The sequence below is a fragment of the Mobula hypostoma genome, chromosome 5, assembly GCF_963921235.1.
Source record: "Mobula hypostoma chromosome 5, sMobHyp1.1, whole genome shotgun sequence".
Taxonomy (NCBI): Eukaryota; Metazoa; Chordata; class Chondrichthyes; order Myliobatiformes; family Myliobatidae; genus Mobula; species Mobula hypostoma.
The window spans coordinates 106,616,710-106,641,822 of record NC_086101.1 but is presented as its reverse complement, the minus strand read 5'-3'; the positions used below and the strand labels follow the sequence as shown (position 1 = coordinate 106,641,822).

General features: G+C 51.8%; 1 protein-coding gene across 1 annotated transcript in view; it reads left to right on the top strand.

Annotated features, from left to right (window-relative positions):
• Positions 1-10,687, top strand: part of LOC134347323 (E3 ubiquitin-protein ligase RNF19B-like) — a 77,326-nt gene extending 66,639 nt beyond the window's left edge. Inside the window, exon 3 of the mRNA XM_063049718.1 lies at positions 8,998-10,687. Coding sequence (XP_062905788.1) covers positions 8,998-9,399 — 402 coding nt within the window. The 3' untranslated portion in view covers positions 9,400-10,687. The remainder of the gene's footprint in view (positions 1-8,997) is intronic.
• The last annotated feature ends 14,426 nt before the right edge of the window (positions 10,688-25,113 follow it).

Here is a 25,113-nt window from a genome sequence, read left to right as displayed (position 1 = left end):
ACTCTGTGTCTGACCCCGGGAGTGTGTGACGGGACGGTGTAGAGGGAGTTTCACTCTGTGTCTGACCCCGGGAGTGTGTGATGGGACGGTGTGGAGGGAGATGCACTCTGTGTCTGACCCTGGGAGTGTGTGATTGGACGGTGTGGAGGGAGCTTCACTCTGTGTCTGACCCCGGGAGTGTGTGATGGGACGGTGTGGAGGGAAAGTCACTCTGTGTCTGACCCCGGGAGTGTGTGATGGGACGGTGTGGAGGGAGTTTCACTCTGTGTCTGACCCCGGGAGTGTGTGATGGGACGGTGTGGAGGGAGCTTCACTCTGCTTCTGACCCCAGGAGTGTGTGATGGGACGGTGTGGAGGGAGTTTCACTCTGTCTGACCCCGACCCCGGGCGTGTGTGATGGGATGGTGTGGAGGGAGATTCACTCTCTGTCTGACCCTGGGAGTGTGTGATCGGACAGTGTGGAGGGAGCTTCACTCTGTGTCTGACCTCGGGAGTGTGTGATGGGACGGTGTGGAGGGAGTTTCATTCTGTGTCTGACCCCGGGAGTGTGTGATGGGACGGTGTGGAGGGAGTTTCACTCTGTCTGACCCCGGGAGTGTGTGATGGGACGGTGTGGAGGGAGATTCATTCTGTGTCTGACCCCGGGAGTGTGTGATGGGACGGTGTGGAGGGAGTTTCACTCTGTCTGACCCCTTTTTTTTTTTACAAAATTCTTTATTACAAATGTCGGTGCTATACAATATTTACAAACCCAGTGACTAACATATTTACTACACTACAAACAGACAATACATCTTAAACCAATATATTGCCATCCTCATCAATGATGGCATTTACACCCCGCGGAGCCCAACGGTCCCGGAACACCTCTACGGTCGCCGTGGACTGTGCGTATTCCTTTTCAATGTTCACCCGGGCACGAACATACCCCCTGAACATAGCCAGGCAGTCCGCCCGGGGAGAACCTCCTGCCACCCTTTTCCAGGAGCCACGGATGGCAATTTTCGCCAGCCCCAGGAGCAAGTTGACAAGGACATCCTCATCCCTCTGTGCCCCCCTCCTTACTGGATGACCATATATAAATAGGGTGGGACTGAAATGCAACCAGAAGGCGAGAAGCAGCCCACGCAAAAACGCGAAAAGGGGCTGCAGCCTCACACACTCCACGTACATGTGGTACACGGTCTCCTCCAGCCCGCAGAAGTGACACGCGGCTGGGAGATCCGTGTACAGACTGAAGAACTTATTGCAGGGCACCGCTTTATGCAGCACCCTCCAGCCGAGATCCCCAAGGTGCATGGGGAGGACTCCCTTGTAAAGGGACTTCCATTGGGGACCCCCCTCACCTCTAGGTGGAAAGACCGACCGCCATGGCGTGTCGGGACGGTGGACAAAGGCTAGGAAGTGGAGGGTGTGGAGCAGCAGCCCATAAAGGTACCTCCTGCCTGCATCCCTGAATGGGATTGTGGGTGTCGATGAAAGACGGCTCAAGTTGTGTGGATTCGTCTCTCGGGTAAGGCTGCGGGGCCTGGGCCCGACGAGCAGCTCAGCTTGAGTCGATCCACACACCTGAGCCGCACCGACATCCGCTGAGGCAGGGCAAGGGTCGGCCAGGACTCCGCCCTCTGCCAGAGGAGGGGATTCCCGGCCTGAGGCAACCATGTTCCAGACTCTCAGTAGGTCCTGATAGAAGCCGGGCAGCCTCTGCAAAGCAGCACGGCTGACGCCTGCCGGTGGTAGCTGCATATCTTCGTGAAGGCAGCAGCCCCTCCGGAGGAAGAAAGACGCCAACACGTGCCACCTGGGAGGGCGCTCGGCGTACAGGAATCTCTGCAGAGTCCTGAGGCGGAGAGCCGCCAGTCGTGTGCGTACACACACCAGCGACTGTCCGCCCTCTCCTACTGGGAGACTCAGAACCGCTGCAGAGACCCAGTGTTTCCTGTTTCCCCAGAAGAAGTCCACCAGCTTCCTCTGCATTCTCGCAACAAAAGGGGCAGGGGGGGCCAAGGTGACCATCCGGTACCACAACATGGAGGCCACCAGCTGGTTTATGACCACCACCCTGCCTCGATAGGAAAGCACCCTGAGAAGGCCTGACCAGCGCCCTAGCCGGGCCATGACCTTTGTCTCCAGGTCCTGCCAGTTCGCCAGCCAGGTCTCCCCAGAAGGACTCAGGTCGACTCCCAGATAGAGAAGACGTCTGGTGCTCCACTCAAAAGCTCTCATCTCCTCCGGCAGGGAGTCCACCTGCCACTGGCCTACTAAGAGTCCGGAACATTTCGCCCAGTTGATCCTGCCGGAGGATGCCGCCGAGAAAACATCTTGGCACTCGCGCATCCTCCGCAGGTCACAGGGGTCTGTCATCATGAGGAGGACGTCATCGGCGTAGGCCGAGAGGACGACCCTCATGTCCGGTTCGCGCAGAACCAGACCTGTCAGCCTTCGCCGAAGAAGGCCGAGGAATGGCTCGACACAGATCGCATACAGTTGACCGGACATGGGGCACCCTTGACGCACTCCTCTTCGGAAGTGGATAGGTCCTGTCAGTGATCCGTTGATCTTAACTAGGCACTCTGCGGCAGAGTACAGGAGCCGAACTCGGGCCACAAAGTGTGGTCCGAGCCCACAAGCCTGCAGGGTGCCCAGCAGGAAACTGTGGTCCACCCGGTCAAACGCCTTCTCCTGGTCAAGAGAAAGAAACGCCGCCGGGGTCCCAGTCTCCTGGAGCAGGTGGATCAGGTCCCGTACTAGGTGGACATTGTCCTGGATGGAGCGGCCCGGGACCGTGTAAGATTGGTCAGGATGGACCACCTGTCCAATTACCGAACCCAGACGGTTGGCCATTGCCCGGGCGAAGATCTTGTAGTCCGCGCACAAGAGGGAGACCGGCCGCCAGTTCTTTAGCAGGCGGAGGTCTCCCTTCTTGGGCAGTAGGACCACAACAGCTCTTCGCCATGAGAGGGGCATTTCTCCGGTGGCTCGGCTCTCCCCTAGGACAAGGCTGTAATCATCCCCCAGGACATCCCAAAAAGCCTGATAAAACTCAACACTCAGTCCATCCAAACCAGGGGACTTGCCCCTCCGGAGTTGCCGAAGGGCAGTGGACAGCTCCTCCCGAGTCAGGGGGGCATCCAGACGCACTGCATCCTCTGGACTGACCTTAGGCAAATCCTTCCAGACCTCATTGCACGCCTCCGCATTTGACGGATCAGGCGAGAATAAGGACCGATAGAATGAACGGACCTCGTTGTTAATTCCATCAGGGTCCGTGATGGAGGAGCGATCGGCAGCCAGCAATTCCACTAGCTGCTTTTGAACTCCCCGCCACCTCTCCAACGAGTAGAAGAAGGGTGAGCCACGGTCCAAATCCTGCAGCATTTGGATCCGTGACCTCACGTACGCACCTCGGGACTGCTGAAACTGCAAGTCCCTTAGTGCGTCCTTCTTCTCCTGGTATTCCTGCCACAGCTGCTGGTCTCCAGTGGTCGGACCGAGGCGGGACTCCAGGTCAAGCAACGCTCTCTCAAGCCGCTCAATCTCAGAGCCCCGCCCTTTGGTCGACCCCCTAGTGTACTCCCGACATAAAAACCGGATGTGGGCTTTGCCCACATCCCACCATAGCCGTAGGGAGCAGAACTCTCTCCGCCTCTCCTTCCAGGAGACCCAGAACGCTCGGAACGAATCCCGGAAACGGCTGTCCTCCAGCAGCCGGTTGTTAAAATGCCAATACCCGGATCCCACCCGAGGGTGTAGTGGAATAAATTCCATCCACACAAGGTGATGATCCGAGCACGACACTGGCCGCATGGAGGACGCCGACACGCGGGAGGCGTAGGCCCGAGAGATGTAAATGCGGTCTATCCTGGAACCTCCTTCTCTAGACCTTCTCGAGAAGGCGCTAGAGTTGGGGTGAAAATTCCGCCAGCTGTCCACCAAGTCAAAGGAGCCGACTAGCTCCTTTAACTTTTTTGCCGATGCTGGGTCGCGTTGGAGGCCCGAACGGTCCTCCGCCTCGAGGGTACAATTGAAATCTCCCCCGAGGATGACGCAGTCCCCAGGATCGATGGAGCTCAGCAGGGTGGACAGCTGACAGAATAGGCGCGTCTGCATCACACCGCGCCTGGGAGCGTACACATTGATAAAATGCAATGGTACGCCATCCAGGCGCACAACCAGGTGGAGCAGACGGCCGGGCACAACGTCTTGGACTCTTTCAATTACTGGCTGGAAGGTCGGGGCCAACAGGATCGCCACCCCGCTAGAAATGGAGCTGAGGTGGCTCATGTAGACCCCGCCCTGCCACTCCAGGAGCCAAGCAGACTCGTCCCCAGGGATGGTATGGGTTTCCTGCAGGAAACTCACCGTATACCGCCCATCCCTGAGGACTGAGAGATTGTTATGCCTGCGAAGAGGACCCCTGCTGCCGTTTACATTGAGACTAGCTATGGTAAGCTTCATGGCGGGAACACACTAGGTCTCAGCAGCTGCGCCCATTTCGGTGAGAGCGGAGGCGCCTTCCACCACACTGTCCGGAAAGGAAGCAAGGATACCTTTTGCTTTCCGGGCTCGAGCGGTACCAGCAACACCCTGTGACCCACCATCCCCCGTAGGAGCGAGGCTGCTTCTCCCTCTGATGTCCCTTACTAGGTCATCCAGGAAAGATTTTAGTTGCCGTCTGTCGTTCCCCACCACCGCATTCCTCTTTCCCTTTCCCTTTCGTCTGAGGATGACTCGCAGGGACCTCACCAGCCTCGGCATGCTGGGCCAGCGAAGCGAGGCTAGCTGAGGCCGGTGCTTGGCACCCTCAGAGGTGAGAATGAAATGCTTAATTTCCTCTACAGGTATCAATGGGGATTTCTCAGGAGGGGTGAGGATGTCCATTGTTTCACTATCGAAAGAGTCCCCCTCCAACCCGTCACTGCAGACAGAATCCCCATCGGCCTCCCCGCATGTTCCAATAGATGGCTGCGCCTGCGACCCACACCGCGCAGCGGGCACCTCGCTCTTACCTGCCTTCTCCACCGTCGCATCAGCCTCATCCACATTTGCGACAGTGGAGAGACAATCCCCAGGGACTCCCTGCAAGTCATTTATTGCTGGGGTCGATGTGCACAGAATATCGTCCTCCCTAGGGGGCAGGCATAGAGGGGAACCCGGCACCTTTGGTCCAAGGGATTAATAAGCCGCCTGGTGCTGAGAATGAGAGAGCTTTGCCTCGTCTCCTATTACACTATTCGGTACACTGGCCTCCAGAGTGGCGCTGACTTGTAGGTCCTGGGTGGAGGCCTCCAGGGCTGCCTCATTTGTGCAAACAGGCCTATCACAAGCCTTTTGCACAACCACACCATCTACCCCAGGACTGGTGGCTACATCTGAGGACTCAGGTTTAGAACCAACCCCAACCCGGATTCCCACCCCTTCCTGGGACTCCCCCGCATCTACATCCCCTGCCCTCTTGCGGGAACGTTCCCTTCTCCTCTTCACGCTGGAGGAGCACACAGGTGCAGGCTTCACCGATGGGGCGGCGCCTTCTGTTTCCATCGCCCCGTCTGCTTGCGCACCTCCCCGAGCCCCACGCTCCACTTCAGACGAAATGGGTGTGAGCTCTGCGGCCTCAAAGGCCCGCTTCTTACTATGTTTAGATTTCCCCTTTGCCTTCTTACTCCGCACAGACTCCACCCCGTCCCCCACCTGAACTACAGGGAGAGGAGCAGGGACCGACCCAACCGTAGAAGTAGGGACAGGGGTAGGGGTAGGGGCAGGGTGAGGGGCTGGGGCAGGATCACGGGCGGGGGCAGGGTCAGATGCAGGTGCAGGCGCACGCGCAGGAGTAGGATCAGGGGCAGAGGTAGCTGCGGCACTGGTGCCCGAAGTGGGCTCCCTCGGGTTCCGGGCGGCAGGACAGTCCCTCCGAAAGTGCCCCACCTCCCTGCACGCATGGCACCGTGGGCGCTCGGAGCTCCAGTACACCTGATAATCTACTCCCTCGTGCCGGACAGTAAAGCGGCCCTCAACATCGTCCTCCCTTTCCAGCTGCATGAAAACCTGACGCCGGAAAGAGATTACGGTGCGGAGGGTGCGTCTCTTAAATTTGTGTCGGATGGCAGTAATCTCCGACCTTACTTGCCCTAAACGGGCCAGTGGGGGAAGCAAGTCCTCATTTGGAATGAAAGGCTTAACATGCCCAAGCACGATACGTTGCGTGGGGGCCGTCACCAGCTCCATAGGTAAAAAGATGGTGTCCACCGTGACTCCCCTGCTTAGGGCCCGGTGCACTAGCTCTTCATTCACCAGATAGAACACCGCCTTTCCGAACTCCTTCTCGGTGGCCAGAATACCACCTTTCCCCACAAGGTCCTCCATTGCCTCCGTACACTTTTCTAGTGTCATTCCAGGGCGCAAAATACATTGCACCCCACGTTCCACCTTCACCGACCGAAACAGGGCGTTGTCCGAGGCCGGGGAGGCAGCCGCCCTTGCGTAACTCCCCGAAGGCCCGCGACTCCCTGGAGACCGGTCCGGCATGCTGGCGCTCTTTCCAGTCCGAGAATTTTGCGGCGGTGCCAGTTAGAAGTCCTGGAGCGAGTCGAATAACTGGCCGGGAACGTTTGCAGTCGACAGTTCCTCGCTGGCTCGGCGCCAGGAAAGGCTCCGTCGGACTTGCAGAGACCCAGGCCGGGAGAGGCCGAAACGTCCTTCCAGATGCTCCGGCACCGGCACCGACACCGGACGAAAAATCAGGAAAACAATGGAGGAGGAACGTTGCCCCGATGTCAATGGGGGGAAAACGACGGCGTTTGCCTCCGGTTTTGGAGCGAACCGGCTTACTGGCGAGTTGCCAGCGGCCGCAGCTGGGAGCTACGCAGTAAGCAGCCGCCAACAAACCCAGTCCAAACCGGCAGCAAAAACTCCACACCGAGCTTCCACGCCAACGCCGTCACTCACTCAGTTGTCCAAGAGACTTTTAGAGCCACCTCCAAAGTATTCCACGAACTTTATCCAGTAGTTTTCCTTCGATTTCTCCCAGCTCAGTCAGCACAGCTCCTCTCTGTGTCTGACCCCGGGAGTGTGTGATGGGACGGTGTGGAGGGAGATTCACTCTGTGTCTGACCCGGGGAGTGTGTGATGGGACGGTGTGGAGGGACATTCACTCTGTGTCTGACCCTGGGAGTGTGTGATGGGACGGTGTGGAGGGAGCTTCACTCTGTGTCTGACCCCGGGAGTGTGTGATGGGACGGTGCGCAGGGAGTTTCACTCTGTGTCTGACCCCACGAGTGTGTGATGGGACAGTGTGCAGGGAGTTTCACTCTGTGTCTGACCCCGGGAGTGTGTGATGGGACGGTGTGGAGGGAGTTTCACTCTGTGTCTGACCCCGGGAGTGTGTGATGGGACGGTGTGGAGGGAGCTTCACTCTGCTTCTGACCCCAGGAGTGTGTGATGGGACGATGTGGAGGGAGTTTCACTCTCTGTCTGACCCAGGGAGTGTGTGTTGCGCGCGGTGTGGAGGGAGCTTCACTCTGTGTCTGACCCCGGGAGTGTGTGATGGGACGGTGTGGAGGGAGTTTCACTCTGTGTCTGACCCCGGGAGTGTGTGATGGGACGGTGTGGAGGGAGTTTCACTCTGTGTCTGACCTGGGAGTGTGTGATCGGACAGTGTGGAGGGAGCTTCACTCTGTGTCTGACCCCGGGAGTGTGTGATGGGATGGTGTGGAGGGAAAGTCACTCTGTGTCTGACCCCGGGAGTGTGTGATGGGACGGTGTGGAGGGAAAGTCACTCTGTGTCTGACCCCGGGAATGTGTGTGACGGGACGGTGTAGAGGGAGTTTCACTCTGTGTCTGACCCCGGGAGTGTGTGATTGGACGGTGTGGAGGGAGCTTCACTCTGTGTCTGACCCCGGGAGTGTGTGATGGGACGGTGTGGAGGGAAAGTCACTCTGTGTCTGACCCCGGGAGTGTGCGATGGGACGGTGTGGAGGGAGTTTCACTCTGTGTCTGACCCCGGGAGTGTGTGATGGGACGGTGTGGAGGGAGCTTCACTCTGCTTCTGACCCCAGGAGTGTGTGATGGGACGGTGTGGAGGGAGTTTCACTCTGTCTGACCCCGACCCCGGGAGTGTGTGATGGGACGGTGTGGAGGGAGTTTCACTCTGTGTCTGACCCCAGGAGTGTGTGATGGGACGGTGTGGAGGGAGTTTCACTCTGTGTCTGACCCTGGGAGTGTGTGATCGGACAGTGTGGAGGGAGCTTCACTCTGTGTCTGACCCTGGGAGTGTGTGATGGGATGGTGTGGAGGGAAAGTCATTCTGTGTCTGACCTCGGGAGTGTGTGATGGGACGGTGTGGAGGGAGTTTCATTCTGTGTCTGACCCCGGGAGTGTGTGATGGGACGGTGTGGAGGGAAAGTCACTCTGTGTCTGACCCCGGGAGTGTGTGATGGGACGGTGTGGAGGGAGTTTCACTCTGTCTGACCCCGGGAGTGTGTGATGGGACGGTGTGGAGGGAGATTCACTCTGTGTCTGACCCGGGGAGTGTGTGATGGGACGGTGTGGAGGGACATTCACTCTGTGTCTGACCCTGGGAGTGTGTGATGGGACGGTGTGGAGGGAGCTTCACTCTGTGTCTGACCCCGGGAGTGTGTGATGGGACGGTGCGCAGGGAGTTTCACTCTGTGTCTGACCCCGGGAGTGTGTGATGGGACGGTGTGGAGGGAGTTTCACTCTGTGTCTGACCCCGGGAGTGTGTGATGGGACGGTGTGGAGGGAGTTTCACTCTGTGTCTGACCCTGGGAGTGTGTGATGGGACTGTGTGGAGGGAGATTCACTTTGTGTCTGACCCCGGGAGTGTGTGATGGGACGGTGTGGAGGGAGTTTCACTCTGTGTCTGACCCCGGGAGTGTGTGATGGGATAGTGTGGAAGGAGCTTTAGTCTGTGTCTGACCCCGGGCGGGTCTGTTGGGACGGTAAGGTGGGTATTGGCTGACGTTGTCGTCTCTCTGGCAGTGCCCGCAGTGTGCCCAGCTGGTACAGAGAAGCAGTAGCGAGGTCCTGTGTGTTGAGTGCCCTCGGTGCCCGGGATGGAGTGAGAAGGATTTCCGGTTCTGTTGGAATTGTGGTCGGGAGTGGGAGGGCTCGCTCACGCCGGGGGTGACCTGCCCCCACTCCGACTGCTCCTCACTGGTGGTCCTGAGCTCGTGCAAGTCCATCGAGCGTCTGAACAGCAAGGTTCATGGGTGCCCGAGCGTGCGGCCGTGCCCGAGGTGTAAGCTGCTCATGGCCCACCAGGGCGGCTGCAACTACATGATTTGCCCCAGCTGCAAGCATCACTTCTGTTATCGGTGCCTCCAGCCCATTGGATCCTTCCATTACACCTGCCCCATTCTGCCGAACCCCAGTGTCCGATAACTCTCCGAACGCTGCAGAGGCAACTACACGGTGTCCGTGAGACCATAGGACGTAGAGGCTTAATCAGGTCAATCTTCTCCTTCATTAATCATGGCTGATTTATTTGTCTGCAGTCTCACTCTCCTGCCTTCTGCCCGTAACATCTGATGCCCTGACTAATCAAGAACTTATCAACCTGCTCTTTAGGTACACCCAATGAATTGACCTGCACAGCCGTCTGTGGCAATGTGTTCCACAGATTCACCACCCTCTGGCCAAAGAAATTCCTCCCCATCTGTTCTAAAGGGACATTTTTCTATCCTGAGGCTGTGCCCTCTGGTCCTAGATTCCCCCATTATAGGAAACATCCTCTGCACATCCACTCTATCTTGGACTTCCAGTATTCAATGAAGTACCCCGCATTCGTCTAAACTCCAGTGAGTACAGGCCCAAAGCCATCAAATACTCCTCATACGTTAACCCTTCCATTCCTGGCGTCATTCTTGTTAACCTCCTCAGGGCTGTCTCCAATTCCTGCACCTCCTTTCTTAGATTACAGGCCCAAAACCTCATTTTAAACACTCGCGCCTGTCGGTCCAAGTTCGGGTTCTCGTTCAATGATGTGCCCCTTCGTGTTTGCTCCTCTGCTGGGGTTTCACCCCTCGTTTTGTCAGTTGTTGCCGCTTGTAGACGCGGGAACCAGGCTGAAGAGAACGACAACAGCTGGCCATGCACCTTTAAGCGATGTTGGTCGGCTGACACCTCCCTTTTAATGTGATCATCTGCCGCTGTCAACTCGGGAGTGGCAGCAGCAGTTATTGGGGGCGGTGGGGTGGGGAGGGAATCAGACCCTGGCCTGTGAACCGGCCAAAACTCTGCTGCAGTCCTCAGTTCTGTGAAATCTCACTCCACAGGAGACTGCTTGGCCCATCAAGCCTATGCTGTGTCTGTAAACAAACTTTCCAGTCAGTCTCTCCCTCCTAACATCCCGACCCCCTCCATTCTCCATTTCCAGTGTCCCCCCCTGCCCAGTTTGCTCTGGAAAACTCTGTTTAATCCGCTCCCCCTCCCTTCCAGGCATCCCCTACCACAAACAACAACTCACCTGCTCTTCCCTCTGGTTCTTCTACCGACGCCCTTCCCTCCATCTCCTTTGGGCACCCACCCTCCTGCCCCGGGAACAGACCCCTCAGTGCTGGTTCCCGCTACCCTGGGGAGATGTCTGTGGGGTGCTGCCTAAAGGCCAATGGTGAATCTGTACAACACAAGAAAAGGGAAATAAAGATGGTATTTGAATAAAACCAATCTCTGGTGTTCATACACATTCACACTCGCAGACACACTCACTCATACACAAACTCACAGACACACAGTTACACAGAAACATACACACACACACACTCAGAGACACTCACACACACCACGCACACTCAGGCACATGCACTCACACAGGTTCACATACTCACAAACATACACTCACTGACACACACACACATTTCCCCAACACATGCACTTACACGCACTCACACAGAAACACACTGACAGACATACACACACTCTCTCTCTCTCTCACTCACACACACACAAATACTTTCTCACACACACACATTCAGACACACCCACACACTCACACACACTCTCACACACTCACACATGCACACTCTCACACTCACATACACACTTATACATACACAGGCATACAGACGTGCACACATTTACACAGACACACAGACACATACATACACTGAAAATACAGATACACATAGACAAACACACATACACTAAAACACATATACAGTCAAACACTCACACAAACCCACTCACGCACACAGTCACACACACCTGCACTCACACGTGCTCATACAAACACTCATGTATTCACATGGACACACTGTCTCGTACACTCACACATACATACACACACACTCACACTTGCACTCACACATACACAAAATCACATATACACATACACACACTCAGACATACACACATATACACACACACATACCCACTCATGCATACAGTCACACACACACACTCTCAAACTCACAATTACTCACCCACCCACTCGCAAACACACAGATACAGACACACACCAACATACACACATACAGCCATACTTCCTTCCCCCTCTACTCCCGCACACCAACACACTTTCACACTCTCCCACACACACACACACACACACTCACCAACCATGTTATCAAAGATATATCAAGGTGTTCCCCCACAGTGTGACTACATCAGTAGTGTTATGTATGTGTGTGTATCTCTCTCTCTCTGTGTCTCTGTCTCTGTCTCTCTGGGGAAGGACAGGCAGATGATAGGGCAAAACTGCAGTCAGTGGGATGAGCTGTAGTGTAACAGGGAGACAAGAACGGGACAGAAGGTGTTACATTTGAATGCAGTCAGTATACGAAATAAGGTAAATGCACAGTTAGAGATTGGCAGGTGTGATGTTGAGGGCATCACAGAGTTGTGGCTGAACGACCTTTGTGGTTGGGAGCTCAACATCCAAGGATCCACAATCTATTGAAACGACAGGCAGGTAGGCAGAGGGGGAGGGGTGGCTTTGCTGGTAAAAAAGGAAATCAAATCTTTAGAAAGAGGTGACATAGGATCGGAAGATGTAGAATCCTTGTGGGTAGAGTTAAGAAACAGTAAGGGTAAGGAGACTCAGATGGAGTTATATACGGGCCTCCGAATAATAGCTAGATTGTGGTCCACAAATTACAGTGGGAGATAGAAAAAGCATGTGAAAAAGGCAATGTTAGGCATGGAGGATTTCAATATACAGACAGATTAATTATGAAAATCAAGTTGATGCTGGATCCCAAGAGAGAGAATTCGTGGAAAGCTTCCAAGATGGCTTTTTGGCGAAGTAGCGAAGTCTGGGACCAAAGGGCGCAGCCTCAGAACAGAGGGATTTCCATTTAGAATGGAGATGAGGAAGAATTTCTTCAGCCAGGGAGTGCTGAATGTGTGGGAAATTGTTGCTACTGCCAGCTGAGGAGGCTGCAGAGGTTGATATGTTCTTGATTAGTCAGGATGTGGAAGGTTAAGGGAAGAAGGCTGGAGAATGGGGTTAATTGATCGGCCCTGATGAGCCGATTCTGCTCCTATCTCTTATGGTCTTATGGTACCTTTCTCTCCCTCTCCCTCTCTCCTTTTCTCTGTCCCTGTCCGCCCACTTTCCCGGCTGACGTTGGCACAGATTCCGACTCTGGACGGCGACACGGCAATGACACGGTTCTCCGCCGGGACAGAGCATGCGCAGAGCCGGCGTTGTTGACCTGCACCGGCGCAGTGACTCGGTTTGAGTCGGTGATTGCTGCCGTGGCTCAGCACCGCCACCGTGTGGGTGCTGAAGATACAGCGTCTCGGCCTCACCCATCGCTCCTTCCTTCCCAGTTCCAGAGTTACCAAGACGCACTAAATCTATGCAGACCGCCAAAACATTCCGTCCATGACATTTCTGATGGTGTCCATCACTTCAACAACTTCAGATTTCTTGATCTCACCTATTAGCTTTCCTCGACTCCTCCGCCCCACATCAGAACCCTTTCCTTCCTCCCAGGACGGGGGCCAAACCGTTCCCTTCCACAGAGGCTGCATCTGGCTGGATGGACGTCCTCACATTGGAAATATAGCTGCAAACGGATTCAGGAGGAGGCAGTAAATGGGATTCGGCATTGGCTTTGTGGGAGAAGTGGCAGTAGATGGTTGGCGCTCTGACTGGAGGCCTGTGACTAGTGGATGTCCGCGGGCATCAGATCAATGGTCTGGATGATAGTGTGGTTAACTGGATCAGCGAATCCGCGCATGACACCAAGGTCGGGGGTGTAGTGGACAGCGGGAGACTATCAAAACTCGCAGCAAGATATGGACCAGCTGGGAAAACGGGCTGAAAAATGGCAGATGGGATTCAATGCAGACAAGTGCGAGGTACTGCACTTTGGAAGGACTGAGGAGTGCGGTAGAACAATGGGATCTGGCAATACTGGTCCAGAATTCCTTGAAAGTGGCATCACAGGTAAATGGGGTTGTAAATAGAGCATTTGGCTCATTGGTCTTCATAAATCAAAGTATTGAGTACAGGAGACGGGATGTTATGCTGAAGTTGTAAACAACGTTGGTGAGGCCTAATTTGGACCATTGTGTGCAGTTTTGGTCACCCACCTCGAGGAATGATATCACTAACATTGATAAAGTACAGAGAGAATTTATAAAGATGTTGCTGGGTTTTGAGGACCCAAGTTATTGGGAAAGTTTGAATAGGTTAGAACTTTATTCTCTGGAGCGTAGGAGAATGAGGAGAGATTTGACAGAGCTAGACAAAATTATGAGGGTTACAGATAGGGTAAATGCAAACCCACTGGGGTTGGGTGAGACTAGAACTAGAGGCCATGGGTTAAAGGTGAAAAACAAAGTATTTAAGGGGTGGTGAGAGAGTGGAATGGATGTCACTTTTGTTTATTGATCTGCCTGACTATGTTTGTGTGTGTGTATTTGGTTGGTTAGTTAGTTTGAATATTCTCGTCTGGCCCTCGTCTAACACAGCACCCAGCAGCTCCACAACCACTGTTAATCCTAACCTAATGATGGACAATTTACAATGACCAGTTATGCTTTGTGGTGCATTTTTGGACTGTGAGAGAAAAGCTGAGCACCTGGGAAAGACCCACACAGTCCACGGGGAGGATGTCGTGAGATGCCTTACAGAACTGTATCAGTATCGAACTCTGAATTCTGGAATACCCCAAACTGTAATGGTGCTGAACTAACTGCTACACCACCACGACCCCTGCCCCACAAAATGATTGCAACATTCAGGAGAGGGCTGGATAAATACGCGGTTGGGAGGGTTATGGAGGGCAGATCAATGGGACTGCACAGAATGGATGGGGCGAAGGCCTGCTTCTGCACTATAGTGCTCTGTGACTCTATGTGAAGGTGAAGAGATGGGTGATACAAAAGCGAAGACCGGTGTATGGGGTTGAGTGGGATCTGGGATCAGCCATGATGGACTGGCAGAGCAGACTGATGGGCTGAATGGCCTAATTCTGCTCCTATGTCTTGTGGTCTTCTGTCGCAGGGGGTGGGGTTGGGCGGTGGACACTAGCAGTCGCATGATTACTGCCTCTCTCACTGGTGTGAGTGCATCACTTCTGACGTGAGGACAGTTTACAATGCTGTGGTGTAGACCCAGCTTCAGGGCCTCTCCTCCTAGACTGTCACTGTTCCCCACCTGTTCATCTCTGCCGTCACCCCTCCCCAACCGGCTTCAGCTCTCACCTCCCGGCCTCCCCTTCCACACCCTCAACATCCTGCTCCAGGTTGTCGACCCCCCATTTTCCCTCTGAGACCCAGATCTCAAAGTTCAAAGTAAATTTATTATCAAGGTATGTACGTATCACCATATACAACCCAGAGATTCACTTTCTAGTGCACATTCACAGCAGGACAGAGAAATACAAAGAAAAACTACACACAAAGACTGACAAACAATGTGCAAAAGAAAAACTATGCAAATGATGATTTAAAAAGTAAACAGATAATAGTGACATCAGGAGTTGTAGAGCACAAGTCCTTGAGCGTGCGTCTGTAGGCTGTGGAATCAGTCCATGTTGTGCTGAGTGAAGATATGCAGGCTGGTTCAGGAGCTGAGGTTGTAGGATAATAACTGTTCCTGAACATGCTGGTGTGGGACCTATTTATCACAGCTGCGGTGAAATGTACCGATTGTGTTAACAACCAGCATGACCCAGGGATCAGCCACACATTCTGGCGCCAACATAGCTCAGGAGAACAACATAGAACACAACAACACAGACCTGTAAAGTGCTGCACTGGCCGTTACTCCCCCCGAATGCCCTACGTAGACAAACATATAGATGTCCCCATATAGACTTTAGCAAAGCTTTTGACGAGGTCCCTCATGCCAGCCTAGTCCAGATCGTACAGGAGCCGGGTGGGGGTGATAAGAGATTGGTTTGATAATCAGCTCAGTGTCAGGAAGCAGAGGGTAACGATGCAAAGTTCTCTCTCAGACTGGAGGCCTGCATCTGGTGCTGTGCTGCAGGGCTCAGTGTTGGGACATCTGTTATTCGCAGCTTATACAAACAACCTGAAAGTGAATGTACAAGGTACCTACGTTTAGCAGTTTTGCAGATGATATTAAAATAGTAGCATAAATAAATTCGGTAATTGTAATAATAATTTAAATTATTGTCACATGTTCTGAGGTGCAGTCAAAATTTGTCTTGCATACAGATCAGATCATTACACAGTGCATTGAGGTAGAACAAGGTAAAACAATGACAGAGTCCAGAATCAAATGTAACAATTACAGAGAAAGTGCACTTCAGGTAGACAATAAGATGCAAGATTATAACAACCTCCTCCAAGAGGACCACATTCTTGCTGAGGTTTGGAGGCGTACCTCAATGACCCAGAGAGCTGTGTTGGCTGGAGTCAGGGCTTTCTGCTTTGATTCTTGGTAGGGTCACCCATGACAAACAGGTCAAAGGGCAGAGGCCAGACTAAGAGCGGTTCAGTGGTCCTCCAGGTTCGGAGGTTCAGCTCAGGGTGAACAACGCTGACTGGTAAATGAAGAATCCTCCTACATCTGAGTGTAATGATATTCCTGAGTCTCCACCCGGGACTATCATGACCGACAGTAGTGAAAACCAAGAGGAAGCTACTGACATGGTGGGGGAAGCCCTGAATGGTGCCAGAGATGGAGTAACGGGCAGTAGTTAAGTAAGGCACAATAAAGTAGATTATGAGGTCAAAGATTCCATTTTATCGTACTAGGGAACCATTCAATTGTCTTATAACAAGCTGGACCTAGACCTGGTGGTATGTGCTTTCAGGCTTTTGTGTAGGAGAAGGGAGGGGAGACATTGTCTGGGCTGAGTGTGGTCGTTGATTACTGACTGCTTTACTGAGAGAGTGAGATGTGTAGACAGAGTCCGTGGAGGGGAGACTGGCAATTCCCATGCAGAGCACTTGTACTGAGCCGTGATGCTTTCTGTGGTGCGGCGATAAAAATTGGTGAGGGTCAGTGGAGACATGCCAGATTTCTTTAGCCTCCTGAGGAATTGGAGGTGCTGGTGAGCTTTCTTGGCTGTGACGTCAACGTGGTTGGACCAGGAGAGGATGTTCACTCCAAGGAACTTGACTCTCTCAACCCTCTGAAGCTGAACACTGTTGATGTAGCTAGGAGCATGCGTCCTGGCCAGCTGCTTCCTGAAGCCAGTGACCAGCTCTTTTGAGGGAAAGGTTGGTGTCATGACACCACGTCACTACACTACACTACACTACACTGTTTACCCCCCTGCTGTACTGCTGACTCGCTGTTCTTTGAGACAGGCACATTGGCAAATTCTAAAATTTGGCCAAGTACACGGATAGGAGATGTCTCGAGGGATATGGGCTAAATGTAGGCAGATAGGGCTGGCATGCTGGGTAGCATGGAGGAGATGGACTGAAGGGCAGGGTCCATTTCCCTGCTGTACGAGTGCCAGAGCTGGGACAGTGTGTTGCAGGTTTTGTTTCGGAGATACTGCGTGGTTACAGGCCCTCCGGCTCGGACAAACCTGCGCCACTCATTGACACCCATGTGACCAACTACCCACTAACCTGTACGTCTTCAGACCACGAGAGGAATCCAGAGCACCCGGAGGAAACCCACGCGGCCACGGGCAGGGTGTAGACAGCGGAATTGAACCTGGGACACTGACACCGTAATCCTGCTACGCTAACCGCTGTCCTACTGTGCAGTTACAAGTCATTGCTGAGGCTGCAGTTGGAGTGCTGAGTACTGATCTGCTCACTCCGTTATAGGAAGGAGGTGGGTAAATGACAAAGAGTGCAGAGAAGACTTACGAGGACAGTGTTCACGAAAATGATTCCGGGATTGAATGGCTTACCGTGTGAAGAGCGTTTGATGGCTCTGGGCCTGTATTCACTGGAATTCAGAAGAATGGGGGTGACCTCACTGAAACGTATCCAGCGTCAAGAGGCCTTGACAGAGTGGATGCAGAGAGGATGTTTCCTGTGGTGGGAGAGTCTAAGACCAGAGGACACAGCCTCAGAATAGGGGGATGTCCATTTAGAATGGAAATGAGGAGGAATTTCTTTAGCCAGAGAGTGGTGATTCTGTGGAATTTGCTGCTACAGGTGGCTGTGGAGGTCAGGTTCTTGATTTGTCAGGCATGAAGGGATGGGGGGGGGAGGTGGGAGATTGGGGCCTAGAGGGAAAATGGATCAGCCATGATGAAATGGTGAAGCAGGCTCGATGGGCCAAATGGCCTAATTCTGCTCCAATATCTTATGGTCTTATGATCCTGCCAAGATGAGAGGGTCTGAGTAAAGATGTTCCCTGGGTTAAGGCTTCAGTGCTTGGAAGGTAGGAGAATGGGGGTGGTGGTGGGGGGTGGGACATTATAGAAGAGTTTAAAATTATGAGAGGTATTGGTGTTAATTGTCTTTTCCCCGGGTAGGAAGGTCAAATACGAGGGGCATAGGCTTAGGGCAAGAAGTGAAAGATTTAAAAAGCATCTGAGGAGCGACTTTTGCGTGCAAGCAGAGGAAGTGGTTGAGGCACTAGGAGGGACGGGCTGAGAGGGATGTGGGTCTAGCTGAGTGAGCACCGACTGGTTGGGCCGAAGGGACTGTATCTGTGCTATTTGCTCCGTAACTAAGGAGTGTCAGCCGCGAGTGACGTAAGGGGAACGAAGAACTTAATCGTTCTGTGAAACTTTGGTCGAGGTTTGGGAAGCGGGCATGTGTCCAGCAGAGGGCGACGGTGTTCCACACATCGCCGGTGGAAAGTTCACCTTGAGCCGGTGGGAACTTCCCCCCTACGGTGGGTGCTAAGGTATCAGTCCCCCCACTCTACCTCCATCCCTCCTTCCCCCACCACCCCACCACGACGTCTGGACTGATACCTGCCATGTTTTGGATCCTGCCTCGGGGATCAGTCTCGGTCCTATTTCGGCCAGCATTGACACAGTTAGCCGATCGGATGGTCCCTCCCGTCCCGCCCGTGAACTACAGATTCTCACCACATCCCTCCCCACTCCCTCCACAAGGTCAAAAGGCAGAATCACCGGGGCAGAGCTTTAGAAGATCATAAGACACAAACCATTTGGCGTATCGAGTCTGCTCCGCCATTCCGTCGTGGCTGATTTATTATCCCTCTCCTGCCTTCCCCCCCTTAACTTTTGACGCCCTGACTGATCAAGAACCGATCAACCTCCGCTTTAAGTACATCCAAGGACCTGGATTTGTGGCAATGAATTCGACATCTTTACTAACCTCTGGCTAAAGTAGAGACCTGCTGAAGGGTCTCGGCCCGGAACGTCGACTATTGACTCTGCTGAGCTGCTGAGTTCCTCCAGCATTTTGTGTGTGTTACTTGGATTTTCTCTTGTTTGTAAAGAAAATTCTCCTCATCTCTGTTCTAAAAGGATATCCTTCCATTCTGAGGCCGTACCCTCTGGTCCCAGCCTCCCTCAGTACATGATTTCCACGTTCACCCAAAGTTCAAAGTAAATTTATTATCAAAGTACATATTTGCTACATATACAAAGGTGAGATTTATTTTCTTGCAGGCATACATATTAAATCCAATGACCATAGCAGAATAAATGAAGGACCTCATGCAACAGGGCGGACAACCAGAGTGCCAGAGACAACAATCTGTGCAAGTGCAAAAGGAGAAAGTGGAAATAATAGTAATAAATAAATAAATAAGCAATAAATACTAAGAAGATGAGATGAAGAGTCCTTGAAACTGAGTCCGTAGGTTGCGGGAACATTTCAGTGGTGGGGCAAGTGAAGTTATTCTCTCTGCTTCAAGAGCCTGATGGCGTAGAGATAATAACTGTTCCTGAACCTGGTGCTGTGGGTTCCTGGGTGGGGGTCCCTGATGATGGATGCTGCTTTCCTGCGACAGTGTTCCGCTTAGCAGCGATCATTGGTGAGGAGGGATTTACCCATGAACCACTGGGTTTATCAATACTTTTTGTAGGATTTTCCATTCAAGGGCATTGGCATTTCCACACCAGGCTGTGATGCAGCCAGTCAGTATGCTCTTCACCACACATCTGTAGAAGTTTGTCAAAATTTTAGATGTCTTGCCGAAACTTTGCAACCTTCTAAGGAAGTGAAAGCGCTGCACTGCTTTCTTCATAATTGGTCTTACATGCTGGGTCCTCCAAAATGATAACACTGAGGAACTCGAAGTTGCTGATCCTCTGATGAGGACTGCCTCATGGACCTCAGGGTTCCTCCTCTTGAAGTCAATAATCAGCTCCCTTGACCTGCTGACATTGGGTGAGAGGTTGTCGTTGTTGTACCACTCAGCCAGATTTTCAATCTACCTCCTATATCTAGGCCAATCAATATTCGATAGGTTTCAATGAGATTCCCTTTCAAACTCCAGCAAGTACAGACCCAGACCCAGACCCAGCAAATGCTCCTCATCATCAACCTTTTCATTCTTGGAACCCTTCTCTGGACCCCCTCCAATGCTAGCATATCTTTCCCTAGATAAGGGGCCGAAGATTGCTCACAGTACTCCAAGTTTGACCAGTGCCTTATAAAGTCTCAGCATTACATCCTTGTTTTCATATTCTAGTCCTCTTGAAATGAATGCTAACACTGCATTTGCTTTCTTCACCACTGACTCAACCTTGCACCTCTGATTTCTGAATTTGCTCCCCCTTTAGAAAATAATCTTCCCTTTTATTCCTTCTACCAAAGTGCATCCCTACACTAAACTCCATCTGCCGCTTCATTGCCCATTCTCCCAACCTGTCTTGGTTCCTGCTTCCTCAACACTATCTGCCCCTTGAGTTATTTGCGTATCATCCACAAACTTTGACACAAAGCCATCGATTCCGTGATCCAAACCTTTGACAGTGAAAAGTAGCGGTCCCAATTCCGATACTTGTGGAACACCACTAGTCACTGGCAGCCAAACAGAAAAAAGTTCCCTTTATTCCCACTCTTCTGCCTACAGCCAGTCAGCCAGTCAGCCAGCCTTCTATCCATGCTAGGATCTTTCCTGTCACATACTAAGGGCTCCTATCCCATGTGCAGCACCTTGTCAAAGATTCTCTGAAAATCCAAATAAATAACATCTTTTGTTTATCCTACTTGTTATTTCCTCAAAGAATTACAACAGATTTGTCAGGCAAGATTTTCCCTTGAGGAAACCATGCAGACTATGGTTTGTTTTATCATGTGCCTCCAAGTGCCCCAAAACCTCATTCTTAATAATGGACTCCAACATATTCCCAACCACTGAAATCAGACTACCTGGCCTATAATTTCCTTTCTTCTGTCTGCCCCCCTTCTTAAAGAGTGGAGTGATATTTGCTGGAGGGTCTGGGGTCCAGTTCCCCTGCCTCCACTCCCACAGCTGACAGCAGTAGATGAATCATATCTGTCTGCCAGCCAGCCGCACCTCTTAAAGGGGAGGTGTCAGCCGACTGACATCACTTAAAGGTGCATGGCCAACTGATGTTCTGTTCAGCTGGGATCCTGACAACAAAACGGGGGATGGGGGGCAAGAACCTAATGGTACTGAGGCGAACATGCAGGGTTTTTTGCCCACAGCAGAGAAAGGGCAAATATATGCAGTTTCTCCCCCTCTGTTCAGGTGAAACAAGAATGAAAGGTCAGAGGTTAAGAGTGAAAGGGGAAAATTTGGAGGAAGCCTCCTCACGTCGAGGGTGATGAGGGTGGAAGTGGAGAATGTGGGTTCAATTTCAACATTTGGGAGGTTTGGATAAGTACATGGATGGGAGAGCGATGGTCCGGGGGTAGGTTGATGACAGGGGTACAGTCCGGATACAGGTTGATGCAAGGGGGTACGGTCCGGATACCGGTCGATGGGACTAGGTGAGAGTGGGTGAGGTGGGTTACATGTCCTGACTGTGCTGCTGTTGTCTCTGAGTCTAATGCTGATGTGGAGGGGCACATCATTGAAGAGAAGCTGGGATGGTGTGAGAGGTGTCAGAGTTTACACGAGCAAAGTCCAGGACCTTGTGGACCCCAAAAGAGGCACATCTGCAAATTGTTAATTGCTGGCAGCCAACAAAAAGAAGCAGAACAGCTGATGTGGTGGTGGGTTGGTACTGAGGCTCTGACATGAAGAGTGGAGTGAGGTCTGGGGAGTAAGAGCACTCAACTGGGAAAAGGGGCTTAACTGGGAAGGCATGGCTAAGGTTTTGTCTGAGCAACATACAAGCAAAGTGGAAGGGTGATAGGTAGGTGAGAAGAGAAGGGGTGAGAGGGGAGCCAGAACAGGGAATGGAAAAAGAGTAAAGCAGGGAAAATTACTGGAAGTTAGAAATTGCCTTCTCAACCACCTTATTAACTTATATGCCAACTTCTGTCACAACCTCTGAGTGTTCTGTAGATGTGCACCCCAAGATCCCTCTGTTCCTCCACACTGTTAATCATCCTGCCATTGACCCTGTGCTCTGCCAAATTCATCCTTCAAAAGTGAGTCACCACACTTTTTTGGGTTGAACTCTATCAGCCACTTCTCAGTCCAGCTCTGCATTCTGTCATTGTAACCTATGTCAACCTTCTACACTATCAACAGCACCCCCAACCTTTGTGTCATCTGCAAACTTACTAACCCCACTTCCACTTGCTCATCCAAGTAATTTATGAAAATCACAAAGAGCAGAGGTCCCAGAGCAGACCCCTGTGGAACACCATTGGTCACTGACCTCCATGTAGAACACACTCCATCTACTAAAACACTCTGATTGTGTGGGCAAGACACCTGTGCCCACAGCACCAAGTTTCCCTGGATCACATGTCTCCTGACCATCCAAATGATGCCACCATCAAGAACCTTTTCGAATGTCTTTCTAAGACCCATATACTCCACATCCACTGCTCTATCTTCATCAATGTGCTTTGTCACATCCTCAAGAAATTCAATTAGTCTCAAGAGGCATGACCCACCCCTTAGAAAGCCACACTGACTTTCCTTAATCAACTATGGTTCTCAATGATCATAAATCCCATCTCTAAGAATCTTAGTTTGCCCACCACTGATCTACAAGTTGTGGCCTATAATTCTCAGGATTAACCTGCTTCCTTTTCTTGAACAAAGGAGTAAGATTTCCCACCCTCCATGTCACAATGGGATGCTGGTAGCAGACCCAAATGCAAGACACAGACACTGAAGTACGAGGAACAGGACTCAACTAGAGTAGGGACATGACAGGATACAGACAAGGAGCAGGGACAAGAACGCAGACTTGGGCTAGGACATGGACTAAACAGGGAGCCCGGACAAGGAACTATGCACTAGGAGCCTGGGCTTGGGCTCCGAGCCAGACAAGGACCCAGAACCTGGGTCTTGCCTCAGGCTCAGGCCCCAGAACCAGGCAAGGACATGACATGACTACAGGACAGGATGTGGCTGGGGTCTTGGCTGTTGAGGCTGCTAACTCAGAGGCTGGAACTCAGAGACAGACTGGGAACTGTACATCAAACACAGAGCCAGGACTTATCCTTAGACAAGCCAGGACTCAACTTTATCTCCACACCAAGGTGGGACAGGTCCACCTGTTGGGTAACAGCAGAACAGCTGGACTTACCCCACAGAGGCAAGGACAAGACAAGACAGGAACCCCTGCAGGGCAACAGAAAAACAGCTTGTCTTACCCCATGGAGGTGAGGACAAGAAGAGACAAACAACAAAGAACAGACAGTTCCATCTCTGCTTCAGGGTAGCTCCAAGTCTCAGTTCAGCCAGCAACCTCAGCGGGCTATGGAAACAGCCAGATCCCTACCTAGCTCAGAATGGCTGGCAGCCACTCAGCTGGCCCAGGAAACAGCCAAATCCATACCACAAAGACAGCTCCAACTACCAACAGCAAGGCTCCATGAAGCAATGGTTCCCTAACACAGCCTAAAGATGACAAGTGACCACTCTAGCCTTCCACCAGCAGTTTACTCCCAGGGAATCTTGACAAGACAAACCAACTCAACCCCAAGGCTACTTATATTCCAAGCCCCAAGATGGGAATCAGGTGCCTATGATTAACTCAATCAAAACAAGGGACAACTGGAAGACCCGGAGTCTTGACTCCATGGACCAGACCATGAAGCGGAATACAGACTTCACGGACCGGACCATGACACTCCAATCCTCTGGCACTACCCCTATGACCAGTGAGGTTACTAAGATCGAAAGATCATCCCCAATGGCACAGCACTCTCTTCCCTTGCTTCCTGCAGTAACAATAATATAAAAGAGGATATTAAAAGTTTTTTCAGCTATATATAAAATAAAAGAGACAAGAATGGGCATCAGACCACTGGAAAATGTCACTGGAGAGGTGATAATGAGGGACAAAGAAAAGGCAGATAATTTGAATAAATATGTTGCATCAGGCTTACTGTGGAAACATAGAAACATAGAAAATAGGTGCAGGAGTAGGCCATTCGGCCCTTCGAGCCTGCACCGCCATTTATTATGATCATGGATGATCATCCAACTCAGAACCCTGTACCAGCCTTCCCTCCATACCCCCTGATCCCTTTAGCCACAAGGGCCATATCTAACTCCCTCTTAAATATAGCCAATGAACTGGCCTCCACTGTTTCCTGTGGCAGAGAATTCCACAGATTCACCACTTTCTGTGTGAAGAAGTTTTTCCTAATCTTGGTCCTAAAAGGCTTCCCCTTTATCCTCAAACTGTGACCCCTCGTCCTGGACTTCCCCAACATCGGGAACAATCTTCCTGCATCTAGCCTGTCCAATCCCTTTAGGATTTTATACGTTTCAATCAGATCCCCCCTCAATCTTCTAAATTCCAACGAGTATAAGCCTAGTTCATCCAGTCTTTCTTCATATGAAAGTTCTGCCATCCCAGGAATCAATCTGGTGAACCTTCTTTGTATTCCCTGTATGGCAAGGATGTCTTTCCTCAGATTAGGGGACCAAAACTTCACACAATACTCCAGGTGTGGTCTCACCAAGGCCTTGTACAACTGCAGTAGTACCTCTCTGCTCCTGTACTTGAATCCTCTTGCTATAAATGCCAGCATACCATTCGCCTTTTTCACCGCCTGCTGTACCTGCATGCCCACTTTCAATGACTGGTGTATAATGACACCCAGGTCTCGTTGCACCTCCCCTTTTCCTAATCGGCCACCATTCAGATAATAATCTGTTTTCCTGTTTTTGCCACCAAAGTGGATAACTTCACATTTATCCACATTAAATTGCATCTGCCATGAATTTGCCCACTCACCTAACCTTTTCAAGTCACCCTGCATCCTCTTAGCATCCTCCTCACAGCTAACACTGCCGCCCAGCTTCGTGTCATCCGCAAACTTGGAGATGCTGCATTTAATTCCCTCATCCAAGTCATTAATATATATTGTAAACAACTGGGGTCCCAGCACTGAGCCTTGCGGTACCCCACCAGTCACCGCCTGCCATTCTGAAAAGGTCTGGTTTATTCCCACTCTTTGCTTCCTGTCTGCCAACCAATTCTCTATCCACATCAATACCTTATCCCCAATATCGTGTGCTTTAAGTTTGCACACTAATCTCCTGTGTGGGACTTTGTCAAAAGCCTTTTGAAAATCCAAATATACCACATCCACTGGTTCTCTCCTATCCACTCTACTAGTTACATCCTCAAAAAATTCTATGAGATTCGTCAGAAATGATTTTCCTTTCAC